At 35.5% G+C, this 20804-nt stretch overlaps 1 protein-coding gene across 1 annotated transcript in view; it reads right to left on the bottom strand.

The window, feature by feature from the left end:
- Positions 1-20568, bottom strand: part of LOC129246880 (uncharacterized) — a 119834-nt gene extending 99266 nt beyond the window's left edge. Inside the window, exons 1-2 of the mRNA XM_054885593.1 lie at positions 19775-20568; positions 17655-19567 (exon numbers count right to left, since the gene is read on the bottom strand). Coding sequence (XP_054741568.1) covers positions 17655-19184 — 1530 coding nt within the window. The 5' untranslated portion in view covers positions 19185-19567; positions 19775-20568. The remainder of the gene's footprint in view (positions 1-17654; positions 19568-19774) is intronic.
- Positions 20569-20804: the final 236 nt, after the last annotated feature.

The following is a 20804-nucleotide window of genomic DNA, read 5'->3' as shown; positions in this document are numbered from 1 at the left end:
TCAGCGCGATTGGATCACGGAAAAAGGGTTTAAAATTGATCCAAAGTTTTTCACACAGGCGGACTACGAGCTCTATATTTTATACATAAAAAAAAACAAATTCTGACGTGTACATGAAAATCGCCGATACACGTGTATTTTTATTTTTTCTCCCCTTTCTTAAAAAGTATTGTATATTTGGTTCATAGGACAGAAAAAAGTTCGTTTTTGTAACGCAGTGTAATGAGCGTCAGTCGCAGTTTTCTTCAAATGAAAACAAAAAATCAAACTTCGAAAATCGAGCACAAAAACTGGCGTCCTTGACAGAAGAAACACAAATTCTCTATGCTCACAGATATTCATTTCGTAAATCTAGAAATGTCATGTTTCTTACAGACTACATAGAACTAACAGTGCTCGTAAGAATTATATATATGTACTTGTTTCGTTACTATTTAAAAAAATCATTAAGTGATAATATAAACTTATATTTCGTTAGAGATAAATCAAAAGCCAAAGAACTTGAAATCTGGTTAAACTCATTGAACGTTCTAATCAAAGGTGCTTTCGAGGCATAAACAGTTCTAACCGGCTCTGAGAAGAATATGTTAAATTAGACTCTTTTGAAGTGAGGTGAGGTGAGGTGAGGTAAAAATGAATGCGCTCCAAGAATAAAGGCAAGTCAACTGTTCCAGTAATAATATCGAAAACAAAGCAGAGTGAAAATATGCTTCTTCTACTTTGTAACGATTTTAAATTTAGTAATGCGCACCTTGCATTATATGAAGAAATCGGATCAGTGAGGTTCAAAGATCTGAGTTCAAAACGAAGAAATTTCCGTCGAATGCATTCAAGTCTACATTCAGGCTTGCTGTAAAATTTTTATCTTTTAGACAGGCATTCTACCGAAAAACGCTAAACACATTGTCTAATTTTATAAGGATGTGTTTTAAAGGGGGAGTTTTCTTTCCTCAAAATAAATGTCACCTCATTGTATGCCGACATCGCGAAAATATTACCAAACGCCCCTTGAAAATATTACCAAACGCCCTTTGAAAATTTTACGTATTTCATAAGAGAATTCAACGAGAAAAATGAACACTTCCTCGGATTTTCTTGTGGGTGTGATTCTGTGGCATCCCAGGAACATTTTCTAAAGACAACGAAAATCGGCAAACGGGCGCTTTGCGAAAAGAGTTGATTTTAGTATCGGAGACGGATTCCATATGGTGGAATTTCAATCGCTTTACCTATTAGTTTATGTTTGCTGGTTTCGGCATCTGACACCCTGTATATTTCTTAAAAGCCGTGATATTATAGCATACCAGGGAAGTTCCTAAAATTCAAACAAAAATGGCTTGGCTTAAAAAAAATTCTAGTATTCATAGATTATTTTATACTCATTGAAAATTTTATTTTAGACGTTTTTGTTTGAGTACATTTCGCAATGCCAAAAAATCCCGCACTGCATACTGAGAACGTCGAAAATTTGTTGTAGAAAAAGGGTAATGTACAAAAATTAAAAACTTATTACCGAATGGCAAATGAGAGCCTCCTATAAATAAAGCTTTTGTATGAAGTGCTGAAGGCGAATGCTTACCAAATCGAAAGAAAAATTCAAATCATTGTTATTGGTGGGATATTATTTAACAAACAGTTAAATATAAAAACTTCAGACACTTTGAAGGGTGTGAGGTACAAATTAGTGGCCGGCAAATACATTAATCATAATTTGCCTTTTAAAGTGGCAACGAAAATAGAATACCAAAAGAAATTTTAAAGTGTTGTAGGCATATAAAAATGACTTTGTGCCACAGAGATAAAAGATTGTGTTGGTATTTTTAAGCCCTTTCCCCAGTGCTTATAATAGATGTTCATACATGCACACAAACTCTTGCACCTGCATACTCGTATTATCCATCTGTACTAAACCTAGCCAGAACTTTCAAGTATGTATAAGCGAATGATATGGAAAACACGTGCAAGAATATATTTCCTATACCTGCAAAAAACATTGCTATACCCGATCCATGAAATTTTCACCAACGAAGTGTGGGCAGACAGTTACGACTATGTGCTAGCTGTGTATTGTTGTTCGTTCTTTTAAGATTCTCTACAATTCTAATTGGTGTTCTCGTACTCTTGCATATTTTACTTTAGGATTTGGCCTTTCTTCATCATAAATTCCTAGAGTACCAGTGTGGAACATAGGGCATTTCCTGCCATTTATTATACTACCGATACTTTAGCTTGACCATTTAGAAGAACAAGAATTACCCATACAGTCTGCCAATGTCTTATAGTGCCATATATCACCGAACCTTCTTTAGAATGTTGACTGGGATGTGCATTTGCTTCCGAGTCATAAAGGCTTTGTTGCGAAGATTTATTTTCGTTTTTCAGATTTTTTGAGAGGGAGCCGCTGCTGCGAATCGTAACAATTACTATACAACTCCTCCCAAGAACCACAAAAACAAGTGTACAAAAGCAACAAATGCAATGGATGTAGAGATATGCACCCAAGTAAATATTGTTTTGCCAGAGGCGCTGTCGTAAGAAGTTTTTGTTTACATTTAACAAAATTCTGATCAAGGCAATTGGAATTTTGGTCTGCTAAAGGCTGCATAAAGGCCAAAACAAACAAAACTTTTTGACTTTAAAGTAAACTGAGCAAAAGGCCGAGTGCGAACGCAACACTATCGGATTATATGCAGCAACAAAACATACAAAAATACTTAAAACTTACATTGTGAATTTAAATGCAGATGTGTACATGCATATGCATACATACATATGTATATAGTACACATACATACGCGTATAGTCACTCGTAAATACTTCATACAGTTGTACATATCTTTCACAGAAGGAGTTTAAAAAAACATAATGAAAAATATAAAAGCTTTTCTAAACTAAACCTCAAAAATAATAGCAGCACAAGCGGCCTGGTTCCATTGCATTGTAAATGGTAATGCCAATTATGCGCAATACACAAACAAAATACACACATTTACCCATGCCATGTCTTGACAAATCCAGCCCTCATTCCCTCATTGGCACCACTATCCAAATTGTCATTAAAAGCGGTTCAAAATTTTTCTGAAATTCAAATTTATTTTTAAGTAAAATGGATCATCTACATACTTTGCTGAGAAAATAATGTATTTATTTTTCTCTAAACTAATATACATATTGGATTCGAAAATACGAGAGTCGTTTGAAAAGAGATGCTACTAACTAAGCATAATCTCGATACGCGCCAGTAGTGCCATCTCTCTGGCTGTCTAAGAACTTTTCAAACTACCGTCGTTCGTCGTTTATAACACAGTGCGACATCAAAAATCAAACCGCCCGGACCTTTTTTTTCTGAAAATATACCTATTCAATAGCAAAACCCTCGCTGGGTTTTTAAAAGTTAGCTCGATTTTTTTTTTATTGCGTTTTGAAGTTTTCTATTTTCATGAGATTTTGGAGTTTTACCTGTACGCTAAATTTGACTTATAAATCGACCTTTGTTTGATTTAATCGATTTATTTTGTCATAGCTTGATGCAGAAATTTCGTACATGTACAAATAAACTTATTTTGAGAAGAACCTATATCTCAATACTCAATTTTGAATACCAAAATTTCGAAAAATTGTATGTTTTTACCATTTTTTACTGTAATTATGAAAATAATTTTATACGTAACCACCCGCTTTTTCCAAAATTGGGGTCCATATGCCGCTAAAAATTCACTTTCTTCACCAACATTTGGACTATTTTAGTCAACAATTGTGGACAGAATCAGATGAGCAAGGAGAGCGCTACCATCAAACTGCGATGCCATTTGAGTCAAGATACCGAGGAAAACGAGCTCCAGGTGCCATACTAGCCGAAATATGTTGGTGGAGTAAACATATTTTTCAATACGACCAGGAAGAAAATGAAGGACAATGGAGTAACCAGGAGGAAAAAGAATATGAGGTAGAAGAAGAAGAGACAGGCATAGAATTCTTTACTGATGAATCTGATTACTCTGATAATGATGATGTTGAAATTCAATCATTGTCGAAAAGAGCTCGTCTCTAAGGTTTTAGTACGTAAAAATTCTTTATTTTAATAAAAAAAAAAAAAATTATAAGAATTCAAGTCTATATTCTTTTTACTTAATCTATTTAATATTTTTACCTACAGAGTTTTTAGATATTTAAAAAAAATTTAAAGCAGAGTATAAAAAAATTATTTTTATGAAGATAAATCTTGTTAAAAATTTATTTTTTTAGAAAATAACAAACTTAAAGTTCAGTTTTATGTTTTTATCTTATAAATGACTTTTTTAGTACATTTTGCAACATTTTTGCTAAAAGAAATAGTGAGAAATTTTAATTATTTTCATAATTACAGTAAAAAATGGTAAAAACATACAATTTTTCGAAATTTTGGTATTCAAAATTGCGTATTGAGATATAGGTTCTTCTCAAAATAAGTTTATTTGTACATGTACGAAATTTCTGCATCAAGCTATGACAAAATAAATCGATTAAATCAAACTAAGGTCGATTTATAAGTCAAATTTAGCGTACAGGTAAAACTCCAAAATCTCATGAAAATAGAAAACTTCAAAACGCAATAAAAAAAATCGAGCTAACTTTTAAAAACCCAGCGAGGGTTTTGCTATTGAATAGGTATATTTTCAGAAAAAAAAGGTCCGGTGTGGTTTGATTTTGATGACCCCAAAATTGTCGCACAGTGTAATTTTGTAAAATATACATTTTTTTTAATTAGTTCAATAATTCTCTCAGTTCTATTTAGCTTTACCCTTTTTTAACATCTGATAGCATTGCTCGCGATTGCAGTTGTTGTTGGTGTTCTTCTGCTTTCAGTCAAATCTCTCTCGCTACTGCAGTGTTGCCTAGCTTTGGATATAAAAACGTACTCAAATGCCCATTTAAATGCCCATGTAGCTATATAGATATATTATATACATAATAACACCCTTTTTGGGTGTTTGGTCGAGCTCCTCTTCCTATTTGTGGTGTGCGTCTTGATGTTGTTCCACATATGGAGGGAGCTACAGTTTTAAACCGACTCTGAACGGCAGATATTCTTCATGAGGAGCTTTTTCATGGCAGAAATACACTCGGAGTTTTGCCATTGCGTGCCGAGGGCCGACCGCTATTAGAAAAATGTTTTTCTTAATTTTGGTGTTTCACCGAGACTAGACTCGTTCTCTCTGTGAATTCCAAATGGTAGTCACGCATCAACCCATTCGGCTACGGCGGCTATCAGTACAGAATAAAACAAGCCCAATTAATTATTGGTTTTCTACTTCGCCAATACCTTACCGTGACAAAATATTGTTGTTGGTCTAGTGCCACCACCTTCAATAAATACGTCTTGGCTAGAAGCACACAAAGAAAGAGCGAATGGAACGGTTTTTCGTCAATGCATTTTACGTTGACATCCGGATGTAAACGGCGAAAAAAAAACAAGCAAATTAGATTCAAGAGATTTGCCTTGTATAACGCAATCATGACAGGTTTTGTCATCCCAGATAACACATATTTCGATCTGTCTTGTTTAGGTAATATCAATGTTATCCACACAAAAAAAACTTCCTTACAGGAGATATTACGATATTATTTAAAAAATTGTAAAGGGGAGTTAGAGGGCTGCATCGCCATCCTAAAACTGAAAACCGCACCCTCGAAAGGTTTATAATGTTTAAGTAATTTATTGTTCAAATTGCGTAATTTAACGGAAAGTTAGTGTTGGCAAACAACTAATATGCCGTATGCAGGAAGAATTTTACAGAGACCTTGACTAGAAGGGTGTTTGCAAATGTGTATAATTTTTGCGTACAACTCCTTTCCGCGTAGGCGGTCATATGTATGTATTTTTTATCAGATTTTTATTTTCATTTGCAGGCATCCGACAACACAATATTGTTGCTAATTCCAATGAATTATTCTCGTTTAAAATTGGAAAGTGTTGATATTGGTAAATTCATTTGCATGTAATCTTCATGGAAGTTTGGGGAAAAAGAAATCCTTTATTCTCTGGGTAGATGGTTGTAGTGATCGATATCTCGCATAGTATAAATCAAACAATTTAAAGTTCGTCCCCTTAGTATAACAATAGCCTATGTGCTCATAGGCTATTATTTTTTTATTGAATTTTTAGATTCTCCATCGTCGATTTTATATGTGGTCAAAATTTTGTCAAATTCTAGTTCCACAAAGTGGGTCAAAACGTCAGTCAAAAAATAATAAATATATTATTTACAGACACAACGAGATTTGAGTGAGAGCTACTTTCGACAAAAAGTTTAAAATTAATTTTCTCAAAACATCAAAAAATTTATAGGCTATTTTAATACTAAGGGGACGAGTTTATACTGATTGTCAAAGTAATATTTCTCACTAAAAAAATTCTATTGCTGTTTTTGTTTCTTCCATTCAGTTGTGAGTTACAGGGTGTTAACAATGGAAGCTAGCAAAGAGAAAATTGGGTACATTTTACAGTTCTTCTTTGATAAAGGCAAAAATGCAAGCCAGACCACTGAAATATTGAACGATGTTTATGATACCGATACTGTAACACAATTTTGATTTCGTCGATTCCTTTCAGGCATTTTTATTGTTAAAGAAAATGTCGATAGAATCACAGAAATAATTGAAGTTGGCCGGCATGTTAGTAGTAGTACCATCGCCCAAGAGTTAAAAATCGACCATAAAACAGTTTTAAGCTATTTGCGCAAAAGTTGTATGTAAAAATAAAGAATTTTATTCCGGAGTTTCACTAAATAAATCACTATACTTTGCCTAAAATTGCTCATGCGGCATTACACTAAGCTCGACTCGATATTACATACTCAGTTTGGGTGACCTCATAACCAATATCAGAATATCAATAAACCGCATATAGTCCGGCAGCCAGCGGTCGATTTTGGATTGCGTTCTTATACCGTTAAATTCTTGACCATACTTGTGATTTAGCTTTCATGAATAACGAAAGTGAATGTGATTGTGGGTGGGTGTGATTGTGGGAGAGTACGAAACGTGTCGAAAAAAAATTTCTACCAACTCATTTTATACCGGCTGAAATTTTTTTTATGTATTGTTGACATTTAGTAGAATAAAAAAAAATAGTCAGTTGCGCGGTAGAGGGGGAAAACACGTCAGTTGAACTTGTAAAATAAATTAAAAAGTAACTCTACTTTATGCCGATTGAAATTTTTTTACAAAATTTTGGACACATATGAATTTATAATAATAATGATGGTCAGCTGCGTTTATAGCGGTGGGAAGACCGTCAGCCGAAGCTTTGAGAATTCTGCGCGCCGCCGAAATGCACGCAATGATACATTCTTGCTTCGGCTGACGGTCTTCCCACCGCTATAAACGCAGCTGATTATCATTATTATATTTTCATGTGTCCAAAATTATGTAAAAAAATTTCAATCGGCTTACTTTATGCTTTTAATTTTTTAATTTATTTTACAAGTTCGCCTTTTCATCTGACGCATTTCCCCCCTCTACCGTGCAGCTGACTATTTTTTTTTTATTCTACTAAATGTCTACAATACACAAAAAAAATTTCAGCCGGTATTAAATGAGTTGTTAAAATTTTTTTTCGACACGTTTCGCAGCATCCCACGCACGTACCCACCGCTACTGGACCAGCTGACGGTTGGTTTCGTCATTCTTTGGATGGCGTCTGCCTTCAGTACTAAAATCAGTCGGCATGAAATGATGAGGTCAAAATGACCCCTGACTCCCGGAGTAAACGCTTCCGCACTGGATTTAACTCCGCAAAATACAGTTTGTCAAAATGAAGTTGAAGCATTTTGGCTGTTTCGCAAAATTGGCCATCACTTGTCTTCATCATTTTTTTATTTTATTTTAATTTTTTGGAACGTGGTACATGCATTACATATACATAGGTGGTATTAACATTAAATTCATGTTTGTATGCAATGCTTTTTTTTGTGTACATTTGCATTTTAAAACATTAAAAATCGCACATTCACATACATATATCAAGCGCAAAAAACCCTTAAGTTCAAAATTTTAATCCAATTAAAACGAATCCTGTAAGCAAAGAAAAACTTAAAGTAAAAAAGACAACACTGAGCTGTGTCACAATGAAAATAAGGGAGCACGAAATTTGAAGTGAATCAAAATTCTCTGCGAAGACAATACCTTGGAATAATTCATCGTGGTTGCTCATAACTTTTATTTAAAATGTTTTGTTTTTTACGTTGCCAAATAAAAGATATTCACAAGAGGTACTTTTTGATCGCTCATAGCTTATATATATTTTCCCTTACAATGCAGACAAAATATTAATTATATAATAGATGAAGAAGATAATTTTTCCGGGGGCAGAATGGGAGAACGTTTTGGAAACCAAAATAAAAAAAAACACCATTTATGTTACGCTTTAATAACCCACAACTTTTTAGTTCTCTAAATAAATGGAATTATGTTTCTAAGTTTTATAGAAGTAATTGAATTTTCACTGCACTCCCTTACATAAATATTTAGAATAAAGTTTTAAGTACCTACATTAATTAATACACTTAAAAAATCAACCACTTTTTCCTACTAATATGGCAACTATTCTCATACATTACAGTTGCCAGACCTTAGAAAAAGCACCCGTTTAAAGAAAAGATTCCCATAAAATGACAACAATTTACTAATGGCACATACATATCGCACCCTAAATACAAAAGGGTCACAACTCAAAATGTACTTCTGCTCAAATATGAACGAGACGGTATCAATAAAACGGTCCGCGGATGACATATGGCAAAAATAAATTTTTTGTTTTTTGGTAGGACTGTTATAAGCTTACATGGCAAATTTCAGCGTGATATGTCACATAGTTTGTTTTCTGTGCTACTGTAAACAAGTCAAGCTCGAGTGTGGAAAATTTTGAGTTGTGACCCTTTTGTATTTAGGGTGCGATATATATAAGTATGTATACCTACAGTAGCTCACAGCCAAAATTATGCAGCAATATTTTATGGATGTATTGAGTTTAAATATTGCTAATTTCATATATTTATGTATTTTGGAAAAAAAGTATACGTAACAAAAGCTAGCTCGTAGTCTCAATCAAAATGATGCACACGCATTTTATATTAATTACGACAAAGCGGTGCTAAATTTTAAATGCGAAGCAAGTGCTGGAAATTAAAATAGATCGTTCCAACATCTGTTGAAAAGCTTAAAATAGTATTGTAATATAATTAATAATTTTAGCATTAGTAATTTTTATGTTTAAAAATAGACGCCAAATTCTTGTTTGGACGAAGCCAAATGCAGAACTAGTTTTCTCCCCGATTCATTTTAATTAAGGAATAATTGCTGTTAAAGGCAAAAGTCAAATCCAAAAGTACAAAAACTTGGTAGAGTGACAACATCTCTTGCACGACTCGGGCTCTAAGGGGGCGGGCTCAAGTTGGCAGCTATTTACCCATTTGGTGAACGAATGAAATGAACGAAAGTAAATAAAAGTCACACAGATGCAAGGCGTAGAACAAAAACTCACTCAAAACTTTGCACTGCAATATGCTTCACCCTTTTGCCGCCAACTTTCCTCCCCTCATTACATTATAACGATTGCAGCAGTAGCATTGCCCATGTTTAATAAAGTATACACACTGATCGGTCGATTGAATAGCAGTACTGTTTGCATAGTACAAGCCTACATACGTAGTGTATATGTATGTGCGTATGTGTGTATATATTATAGACATGTATGCATTTACAAATGTATTGTAGGCGGGATATCAAAAATAGTTCATACATGAGAAATGAGTTCAAACGTGGTGATGAGCCCGGCATATATGTAGGCGCATGGAACCCCAGAGGAACGAATACAGCCCAATGAAGTAATTCACAGTCAGGATATATGATTCTAAATGAGATAGGAGAACGATAGTTTGCATATTGGTTTCTTCGTGCTCTTGTTTGATACCTAAAAGTTGCGAATATCAATCAAAATCAGCATGCAAGTACTTTGGATATACATACATACAAAATATATATGTATGTACATATGTATGTAGTTATGCAAGGCTGTACTTTGATTCATACTAAGTGTGCGCATCTCCGCAATGGGGAGAAAATGTTCCATGAACTACATGAATTTATTAGCATCATATATATGTGTGTGTATAATTTTTCCAATCTTTAAGCGTTATCAAAAATCACATCTAATCAAAAATTACTCAACCGATTGAAGTGCAGTTTTTTGCAACAATGCCTTAGAAATAATTAAATACCTACTAAAATTTTTAAAGCAAAACAAATATTTTTTAAAACTCCACTAAGCGGCATTGAGCAGGCAAAGTAGAGACGAAAAATACATTTTTGCTTTCTGATTTATAAAATCATTGGATTATGCCTACAACTTTTAATTGTTTGGAAAGTCAATTTCTGATATATTTTGAAGATTCAAGGCTGTGATTTCTTTGTAAATAACCTTATCCACAATCGAGGAACGAAGAACTTTGAATTCAGTATAAAAGTGTTCGCTAATATTCTCTCAAAACAAAGGCAATTTGACTAACTAGGACAGTTGAAATTAAATTAAAGGCAAATGCTGTGAAACTATTTCCGTATATCAAACGCTTTTCTTTTGTGTCAATAATTTTTGTTTCTGAATTGCGCATAGGTTTTATGAGGAACGGATGATCTAAACTGATAAAGGGTGTTTTTTTAGAGGTTAGGTTTTCAAGATGAAATAAAACGTATATAATTTAATGTTATGGCCAAGAATTTAGCTTTATTATAAAGATAAGGGTTTGCCATTATGTTTTAAAACTGATTTCGGGCAAGTGGCCGCCGCGGCTGGCCCGAATAAATTCCAGCCGAGAGGCCCAATTTTCGACCACTTTTTGCAGCTATTGGGGCCGTATGTCAGCAATAACGCGCCGAATATTCTCTTCCAAGACGTCAATCGTCTCGGGCTTATCTGCGTAGACAAGCGACTCCACATAGCCCCACAAGAAATAGTCCAGCGGTGTTATATCGCACGATCTTGGAGGCCACGCCACAGGTCCACGGCGCGAGATAATGCGCTCACCAAAAGTTTCCTTCAATAAATCGATTGTTGCGTTGGCTGTATGGCATGTAGCGCCGTCTTGTTGGAACCAAAGGTCGTCCACATCAACATCGTCCAATTCAGGCACGAAAAAGTCATTAATCATGGCTCTATAGCGCTCTCCATTGACTGTAACATTATGGCCGGCTTCATTTTTAAAGAAATATGGACCAATGATTCCCTCTGCCCATAGAGCACACCAAACAGTGACTTTTTGAGGATGTAACGGCGTCTCAGCAATGGCTTGTGGATTATGTTCACTCCAAATGCGACAATTTTGCTTATTGACATACCCATTCAACCAAAAGTGAGCTTCATCGCTGAACAAAATTTTATTCGATGCGTCGCGCGAACCGAACCACTATTTTCGTAATGAATTTGCACGATTTGCAAACGTTGTTCAGGTGTAAGTCTATTCATTATGAAATGGCAAACCAAACTGAGCATAAACCAAGTGACAGCTGTCAAAAAGACCATCTACGAAAAAAGTAGAGCCAACTTGAAAACCTGACCTCTAAAAAAAACACCCTTTAGATCTAGGCTTGTAATTTAGTTCAGATCTTTCGGTGAAGCATCCCACTTTTCGACTCGCAGAGTAAGTACAGGTATTAACAAATATAGGTAAAAGAGAACACTTTAATTGAAATCACATCCATCATGCAATAATTATGTACTACCTTTCCGTAGTTGAGCCTATTTATCACAGTCTAAACAGTGTCAGGAATGGAAACTAATTAGTAATGCTGCGTCCAAGATGTTTAGGCATGTTTTTTTTTTTTCTTTTTAATTTAATAAGATACGTTTTTTTCCTCTTCCATGAAAATTAAGATTTAATGTCAAATTTAGTATTAAATTTATTATTTTGTGATTATATTTTTATTAATATTTTTTATTCATAATGTTATATGGAATATAGAAATACGTCATCATGCAGTTCCCTCCATTTTTGTAACGTTTATGAAAAATTATTGAAGATGCAATATTTTAAATAATTATTTCAATTCTCTTATGTCTTAAATAAAATTTTGTGTTTAATCCAGCATTTTTGAACTTATTTAAAATAGTTAAGTGCACGGCGGCCGCCGTAGCCGAATGGGTTGGTGGGTGACTACCATTCGGGAATTCACAGAGAGAACGTAGTTCGAATCTCGGTGAAACACTAAAATTAAGAAAAAAAATTTTCCAATAGCGATCGCCTCTCGGCAGGCAATAGCAAACCTCCGAGTGTATTTCTGCCATGAAAAAGCTCCTCATAAAAATATCTGCCGTTCGGAGTCGGCTTGAAACTGTAGGTCCCAACAACATCAAGACGCACACCACAGAGGAGGAACTCTGCCAAACACCCAAAAAGAGTGTACGCGCCAATTATATATATATATATAAGTGTTCTATTTTGAATTGTAGAAATTGAGACTAGCGCCCATTTAGGTTTTATGGTAAACTTTGAGACTCAACATTATTACGCAAGTAATTAAAATTTGTGAGATTTCACTTCTTCCAACCATTCGATACGAAATTTGTAGTGTTGCCAATACATACGATGCAATTCCCAGTACAAAGATGTTGCCAAAGTGCGAAATGAAAATGTCCAATTTTATAATATAGTCAAACAATTCCAACTATGCATTTTTATGAAGTTACGCCAAAAAGGGACCATTTTAGAAATGTAGTGACCAAATAACTAAGATGCCTGTGAAGAAAAATAAATAACCAACTTTGCTATTTTTAACCGGCGTACTGCTTGGTACTGGTATTCATTTCGAAGCTAAACCAATATGTATTTGTTGCCAAGCATTGCCTTTAGTATTTGTGCATGCAGTTAATTTCTACTAACTTCCAGCAATTATACTGTGCAATGAATTTGCATCAATTGAGGCGTATTGTGCTCTGAATTGTAATTCCTTAACGTTGTGTATATCCTGTAGGAAAATCCTAAACTAATGAAACCAATTTCTGGTTCGCCATATGCGAACCACTTTGCTAGAGCAACCAGTAGTTGACGCATTCAATTATTGCCTAAAATGTATTTTTTATTTCTACTATTAAGGGGCGCCATATATATTTTTGACCAAAACGGACTATATAGACAGAAAAATTGTACTTTTATTGAGGTTCTAAATCGATAATAAATGATATTGCAGGCATTTAATATAATAACAATTGATTAAAAATAGCTTAAACCATTCTACTAGAAAGTTTGTTAAGTAGGCCTATGTTACTTTGAATGTACAGAAATAACAATTCTTATATTTGTTTATATATAGACATATACTTTAAGGACCCATATATGTAATGCTAATCAATTTATCTTTTAATCAATCTTGCATTTTAAATATACACACCTTCGTGAAATAAACAAGCAACAAAGTTTCGATGCAGAGCAGACAGGTTCATCCAAATATAAGTATATTTTTATAAATTGAACAAAATTATTTTTCATCATATCATTTTCTTTCAATATTTTATTGATTCATTAAAAGGAATAAACATTCACACTATTAATGAAACCCGTCTTCATTTATTTGGCTGTCCTATCAGCCCAAGCTTCCAGCTGTTGACCGAACTCATTACTACTAAAATCGAAAATCATCCAAGTTCATATCTTCAATTCCAGCCACCAAAAATCGGTAATCTTGACACCGTAACCTAAATGGTGTTTAAAGCAAGAACCACTTGTCACTTGGATAAAAAATCAAATTCGTCCGCTGTGATACCATACAGAAGAAAAGACATGACATTTTCTGTCACATACACTAACAGCTAGTGTCAAAATAGCATGATTCAAAAACCTGTATTTAGAACACAAAGTTTGACAAAAGTGCATAGTAACAGAACAAACGGAATTCCTACAGAGATGGATTGGCAAATGTGGGTATATATACAGGGTGGTACATATAGTGGCTCCGTTAACAATTAAAAAAAAGTATTAAAAAATAATTAGTATCGGTATATAATTTGCCTATTTGAAGGAGCAAGCTTTCCTATCATTTATATAGCACGATTTCATTCAGGTGGCTGGCCCGGCTGGCAGTAGCGCAACCTTTTAACCCAGTTTTCCACACCAAAAAAAATTAACGGCTTCTGGCCCAATCTTATGAGTGGCTTGCTCGATATCCATCTTAAGGGTATGAATCGTTACTAAATTGTTTGCACAACGTCGATCGTTCACAGTACCCCACAAAAAGTCTGAATACGTCACATCGCGCCGAGGAGTCCAATTGACATTGCCAAGCTGGTCGATAGCTCTGATCACTGAACTTAGCTCCAACCACCAAAAAACGTTTACGCCTCTATAGTGCTCGCCGTTGACCAAAATGGCGTTTCCACCTTCAGCCATAAGTCGCCAGTCTCTGAGGATGAATAGATTTCCCGACGAACACATGGATGTTTTGTTGATCAACATAGCCGCTGAGTTGATTTTCACTCATTTTCAATAAGTGTGAGCTACTCAATATTGACTTTCAAAATAATTGCGCGATATTTCCCAAAGTTGTTCAAGCGTAAAACATTCATTTATGGGCCACCCTGTATACAGTTAATCCAATATGCTATGCTTTAAAATGCTACACAAGACACAGCAATTCTTAATTGTTCGTATGCTGACCACCTTAGATAACATATATTTATGTACATATGTTATGTGCATGGGAATAGCATATTTATAGGTTTGCTCACCTAGATGGTACTACTGTTCCATTCTATTATGTTCTAATGACTTGAAAAAGTTAACTTCATTTTCCTTCTGCGTGCATTTTCGCTGCGGTTTTGATTGCCAACTTTACTTGGTGTTTACGATTTGTGATTCTGTACATGCGTCCGGTGCCAGAAGCATTCATATGCAGTACACACCGAGTTCGCACTTAGCAAATTAGCAAATGTTGTCTAATGCATTATTAATCGCATTTTAAGTGCAGCAATTACAAGTTGCAATTTTGAAACGAAAAATGAAAAATAAAAAATCACACTGCCTGAGTTTAATACTTTGTAAGTGCATTTTATGTTCAGATAATTTATGCTACTGTGCTATGCAGATGCTTGAGAGCGGAAGGTAGCACATGGTTAACTACCAAAAAGACTGAAGGCAAAAATCATAAACATACAAAATTTTCCTCACAATAATATTTGAATTATCAACACTGTTTGCTATTTTTGTAGCGTACGTACTACGTCGAAAATGTTTAGATGTCATAATTGATTTTATCCAAATAATTGTTCTTTTATGGGAAGTTATCGAGCACGGCATTGTTTAAGTCCAGACAAGTTTTAATTGAGTTCCATATTTATCGATTGCAATACTATTGTTTTTACAGTTGGATTTATGCTAAGTGGGATAACGCCAAGCCACAAACTGATATGAAGCATTTTGAATTTTCTAAAAAGCAATCACATGATGTTTTTCAGAATAAGGAAGTAGTTGGGACATACGAAAGCTGACTTCGATGACTTAAGTCATTTTAGACTTTGAATCAAATTTTTAAACAACATAATACAGTAAAATGCAAACAATTTTTGAGTTTTGGTAAATGATTTTAATAATTTAAGATCAGAGGTTCCATAACCATATATTAAGTCGTGGAATAAGTTCGTGGCGTTTTTACCGAAGACTTTTATTTAAACAAAAAAACAATAATTATATAAAAAGTTAATCAAATATATATTCGCCGTTGGTGTTCACAACCTCTTGCCACCTCTCGACCAATTTGGACCAGTTTTTAAGGACCTCTTTTTTATCAAAGGTAACGCCCTTCATATGGTTTGGCAGATCCGGAGAATACGGCGGATGATGAAGGTCCTCCCATCCGAACACTTGGAGTACGGATTTGACGACTTGTGCGGCATGGGACCTGGCGTTGTCATGAAGGAGTATGGTTTGACTATGTCGATCAGGCCTCTTCAGTCGAATAGTCTCACTCACGTGATATTGCCGGGCAATGTAGAGCTCCTTGTTGACCGTGGTATTCTTTCGAGCATTTCCCAGTGATCCATGTCCTTCCAGTCCCACCAAACACATATCATGATCTTCTTTGGATGAAGATTCGGCTTGACTCTCGGCTTTGGCGTATCTCCTGGAGCCACGCACTCCTTTCTTTGCTTTATATTGATGTATAGGCACCACTTTTCATCTACCGGGACGATTTGGTCCAAAAATCGCTGTTTATGACCGCGTGTTGGTCGATGGCGGGCGAGTTGCTGAGAAGCAATTTGAGGGCGACTTTCTTTGTATTTTTAGTTGAGCTTGTGAGACACTCAGGCTCCCAATTTTTCAGTAAATCCCATTGAATGAAGGTTGAGAATTATTTAATGATCGTAGTGGTTCCATACCACAATGCCATAACTATAACCGGAACTATAGAGATCACTTTAATTTTGGGTTTTCGCCATATCCATAAACAGCCGATTCGTTGCATTTATTGTGATTTTATTTTTCGCGTTCACTTCACTTTTTTCGGTGAGTTTTAATTTGCAATTTTCACCCGCGCTTCCTTTCATGTTCATGGTTTTTATTTATTTCGAACATTTTTAGATATGACTTGTTGCGAAGCTGCTCGTGTGTGTATGACAAGCCAATCCATTTCAATGGGATTGGCACGCGATCGTCTTCTGCGCTTCAATTTCCGCCTTTTGGCATTTAATGCTCATGTTCGTAGGTTTTCTTTACTTTCTGCGTTTTGAAAGGAACAATTAAATGACTACGAATGTATGTAAATATCAGCTGTTTACGGTTATGTGACCATTAAGGAAAGACAGTAAATATCGTTACGGTTAAGGCCACGGTTATGGTTATCGCGTTAGGGTGTGGCTACTCCAATTTAACCCTTAAGCCTAAAAATAATAGTTATCGAAGACTTAAACTTTTTTCTACTTATAATTATTATCTAAAGACTTTTCGTCTTAAAATAAGTATTTGAAGACGTAAAAAATTTATCTCTCTCATAATTATTATAAAAAGGCTTTTATAATTCAAAATAAGAGCTTTTCATCACATACATTTTTCTCCACTCGCAATTATTATGAGGAGACTTATATAATTTCAATCTCAAAACAATAGTTAACGATGACTTACATTTTTTTATCATACTTTGCTGGTTGTTTATTGATTTTTTTCTTTCTTCTTATAATACATATTTAATTATATTTCTGGGTTCACTAATTTGTTGGCATGTGTTTCCTATTAATTTCCAATTGTCTTTAGAATAATGCAATACGCAGTTGATGCCAATGAGTCATTGAAAAAACTAAATTGTCTTTACTGTGTCTAAAAAGCGGTCAATGCTAATTATTCATTAACGCAGCAGTATATTATACACCAATCACCCATCCCCTGAAATCTACAGACATATTATATTTACATCATATTGGCATAATTACAGCAGCTGATAGCCGCTGAAATCAGGCAAACCAAATTCGCTTTAGGGTTATCAGTCCAGCGGCCTAGAACGTAATGTGTATATGTTTTTTTGTATATTTACATATACATAATATATGCATGTGCGTGTATCTAAGTAAATAGTTGTAAAGAGCATCAATAATATCGCAAAATACAATAAATTTAATTTAAAAAAACTGCACTTACATCATCAATATAACGCTGTTCCTTGGGTGCTGCTGCCGCGACAGACACAGACTCTGTTGTCGCAGTTGCTTCTGTGAATCTGTAATAGTCGTCGTGACGTGAACGCAACGCCAACATTTTTTGCTGGTGTTCTTGTTGTTTGCGATGGTGCTCTTGCTCGATGCGTTGCCACTTTTCGCTAGAAAAGTCTGCATCACTATTATTATCAGAATCGGCACCAAAGTTAGAGTTTGTTTTGCTATCATCACCGTCTCGATCTCTGGCTATGCGCCGGCGCATTGCAGAATATGAGTGTGGATAGTCGCGCTCCTTTTGTGGCACACGAAAGTCTTTAAATGGATTCGTAAAACGTTTGACGGTTGCTCGATGTTCCCCGTCTTGCATGTCGCTAGCATCGGGTAACTCGTTCGCACTCACACTTTCCTCTACTGAATCACCGTACGAATAATCATCATATTCACTGCTATTATCTACTTCATCCTCAGCTACTTGACTGCCGTAGTTTTCGCCAACAAATGTTCCCGTATTGGTGTTACTCTTTGTTTCACTGGAATCTGTATCCTCTACTTTTTTATAAGCACTATCTTTTCGTGTGGGTGATCCGTCATCCGAGCCAGCGTTTAAATTTAGCGAAATTCTTTGGCTGTCAGTTTGCCTTCTATTGTAAAAGCGCATGCCGGCGAAATCTTTTTCTAACCAACCATTTTTATCACCACGCACTTTTGGGCCTTTTGTTGTCCACAGATAAGGCGATTGGTAGAGCCCATCGCGATCAAAGTAACGATGTGGTTTCATATGCTGTGCTTCACTGCTGCTGTTGGTTGTGGAAATAGAAGATGATGCTATTTTGACGTCCTCATTAGTTGTAGCGACGACAACTCCTCCGACAGCTGCCTCTGTTGCTGTGGGCACTATCAGGTGTATTGATGGTGAAGATGTTACCATTACTGGCTTGGCTGCTGCGGCTTCCTGACGATGGTGGTGTGGTTGTAGTTGCTGATGACGTTGATGTCGGAGAGGTGGGAGAACATAACGTTCCCATACGGAGGCCGGGCTCGATGAATGTCTGTGACTGTGACGGTGCAAATGTTCTGATATCTGAGGCTCCGATTGCGACAGTAAATGAATATACTTGTTGCCGCTATTGTCGCTACTATTGACTGTTTTAGGGATAGAGTTACTATAATTTTCACTAGGTTGCTTATACAATTGCGTTCGCTTGAAGTCATTCACGTTCTGTTCAGTACGCTGCGAATAATGCTCCTGATGCCGGAATACATGAGGCGGCGGTAAAATATACGCAGACCTCTCAGGAATGCCATTAACACCACCGACTGCGGGTAAGCCAACACCTTCAGCAACAGTCTCAGTGCTGCTGTCAACGCGGTTGCCAACAGCAGAGACTACTAATGGCAGTGAAGCATTGCAGTGTAGCGCTACAAATAGTGCTAGGATGCGGCAATACTCAAACCATCGTTGAACTGTGTAGATGCCGGTGATGTTTTTCACGGTGACGTTATTGCGCGCCATATTGGCAAAATGCGCTTTTATAGTTGTGGGAAACTTAGATATTTCTATTGCCCGCCGCTGCTATTTATTGCTAATGTGGATTATTGTTTTTCTTATTGTTTTGGTTTTTAGTTGTTGTATATTACTGTTATTGCAGCTCTGCGCAGCAGCACAGCTTTGTCGTATAGTACATTATTTGCTTTTTTTCTATTGTTGCTGTTCTCCAATAAAAATATTACAATAACAATATTTATATATCGTACCACACCATCGCTAAATTCATAACTTTTTTGATTTATTGCCAATTTATCTACTTTACGTATTTTCTTGGCTATTCAGATTTTTCTACTTATATTTTTGCATATTTATTGGTTAGGATATTTCTTCTTCAACTCCCTGTTAATCTGGTGATTTTATAAAAATCAAACAAACCAAGCACTTCACTCTATAAGTAATATATGTATATACATACAGATTTACTCATACACACATATGTACATATGCACATTTGTACGCACTTACAAATAAATGCAATATGTACGTAGGTTTTTCATATAAATACTTAAATACATACATATGTTTACACAATAAGGGTGTACTCAAGTACATACCTTGGTTATTATTTCACTTATTGTAATTCACAACTATATTTGAACAGTCTTCACTTTTATTCCAATGTATTCGTGAATCATGGACTGCATCAACATTAAGAAAATCGTAGACAAAAAACTAAACACTACCGATGGTTGTATGCACTGTGGTTGTTCTGACTTCACTTTGCAACCGCAATCGTCACTACACCATCTTCCTGGGCGAGTAGGCGAGACAGACCGCAGCAAAATAGACAGAAAGTCTCACCTTTGCCAAACGTATCATACTAGCACAACACCTTTGCATTTATTGCTTATTTAAGCTAAAACATTTTTTTGAGCTGTATTAAAATTTGATTGTTTTATATTTTATTTTATTGGTTTACAGTGTGTTTTTAATTTAATTTTTAATAACATCTAATTTAATTTTTCGTGGGCGCTGCGATAAGATCAAGCTATGCCCACGAACAGCCGTGAAGATGGAGATGGCTTCTACCGCTGCGCTTTGTGCCAAATTTTATTCACAAAAATTTATAAATTGTTGTGTTTGCTCAACCACTATGTTTACCATCAGCTTGCAAAAAAAAATAAGGACAGATACGCATATGTATTTGCATTTATTTACATACACATGCCGCCGCGGGCGCGCCGTCAAAGCATCCGTTTGCTTCTCAGTTAGTGTACTATTTAGTGTAACTTTTTAAATGTATGTACATAAAAAATAAATATAAAAACTTCAATAAGAAATAACAGAAACACTGTTGTAATAATTTACACTACTCTTACAATCCGCTCACAAAACGAAAACACACGAAAGGTTTTATGCCGCAGTAATAACTGATTCTGATTTGAACAAAACCACCATTCGGCAGTGCAGTCAACAAAAGTCGACGGCGAGCATCGGCAACACGTTAGCAACACGCTTTCGCAACATCACGAACTCAAATCATGCGCGCGAGCTGCACAGAGAATGTGTTACATATGTTGCCATGCCTGCAATGAATCATTCTCACTTAGCAACATTTGTAAGCGCAATCAATGCGGTGGTTGC

The sequence above is a fragment of the Anastrepha obliqua genome, chromosome 5 (assembly GCF_027943255.1).
Source record: "Anastrepha obliqua isolate idAnaObli1 chromosome 5, idAnaObli1_1.0, whole genome shotgun sequence".
Taxonomy (NCBI): domain Eukaryota; kingdom Metazoa; phylum Arthropoda; class Insecta; order Diptera; family Tephritidae; genus Anastrepha; species Anastrepha obliqua.
The sequence above is the reverse complement of the archived record's forward strand: the minus strand, read 5'-3'. Positions and strand labels throughout refer to the sequence as shown.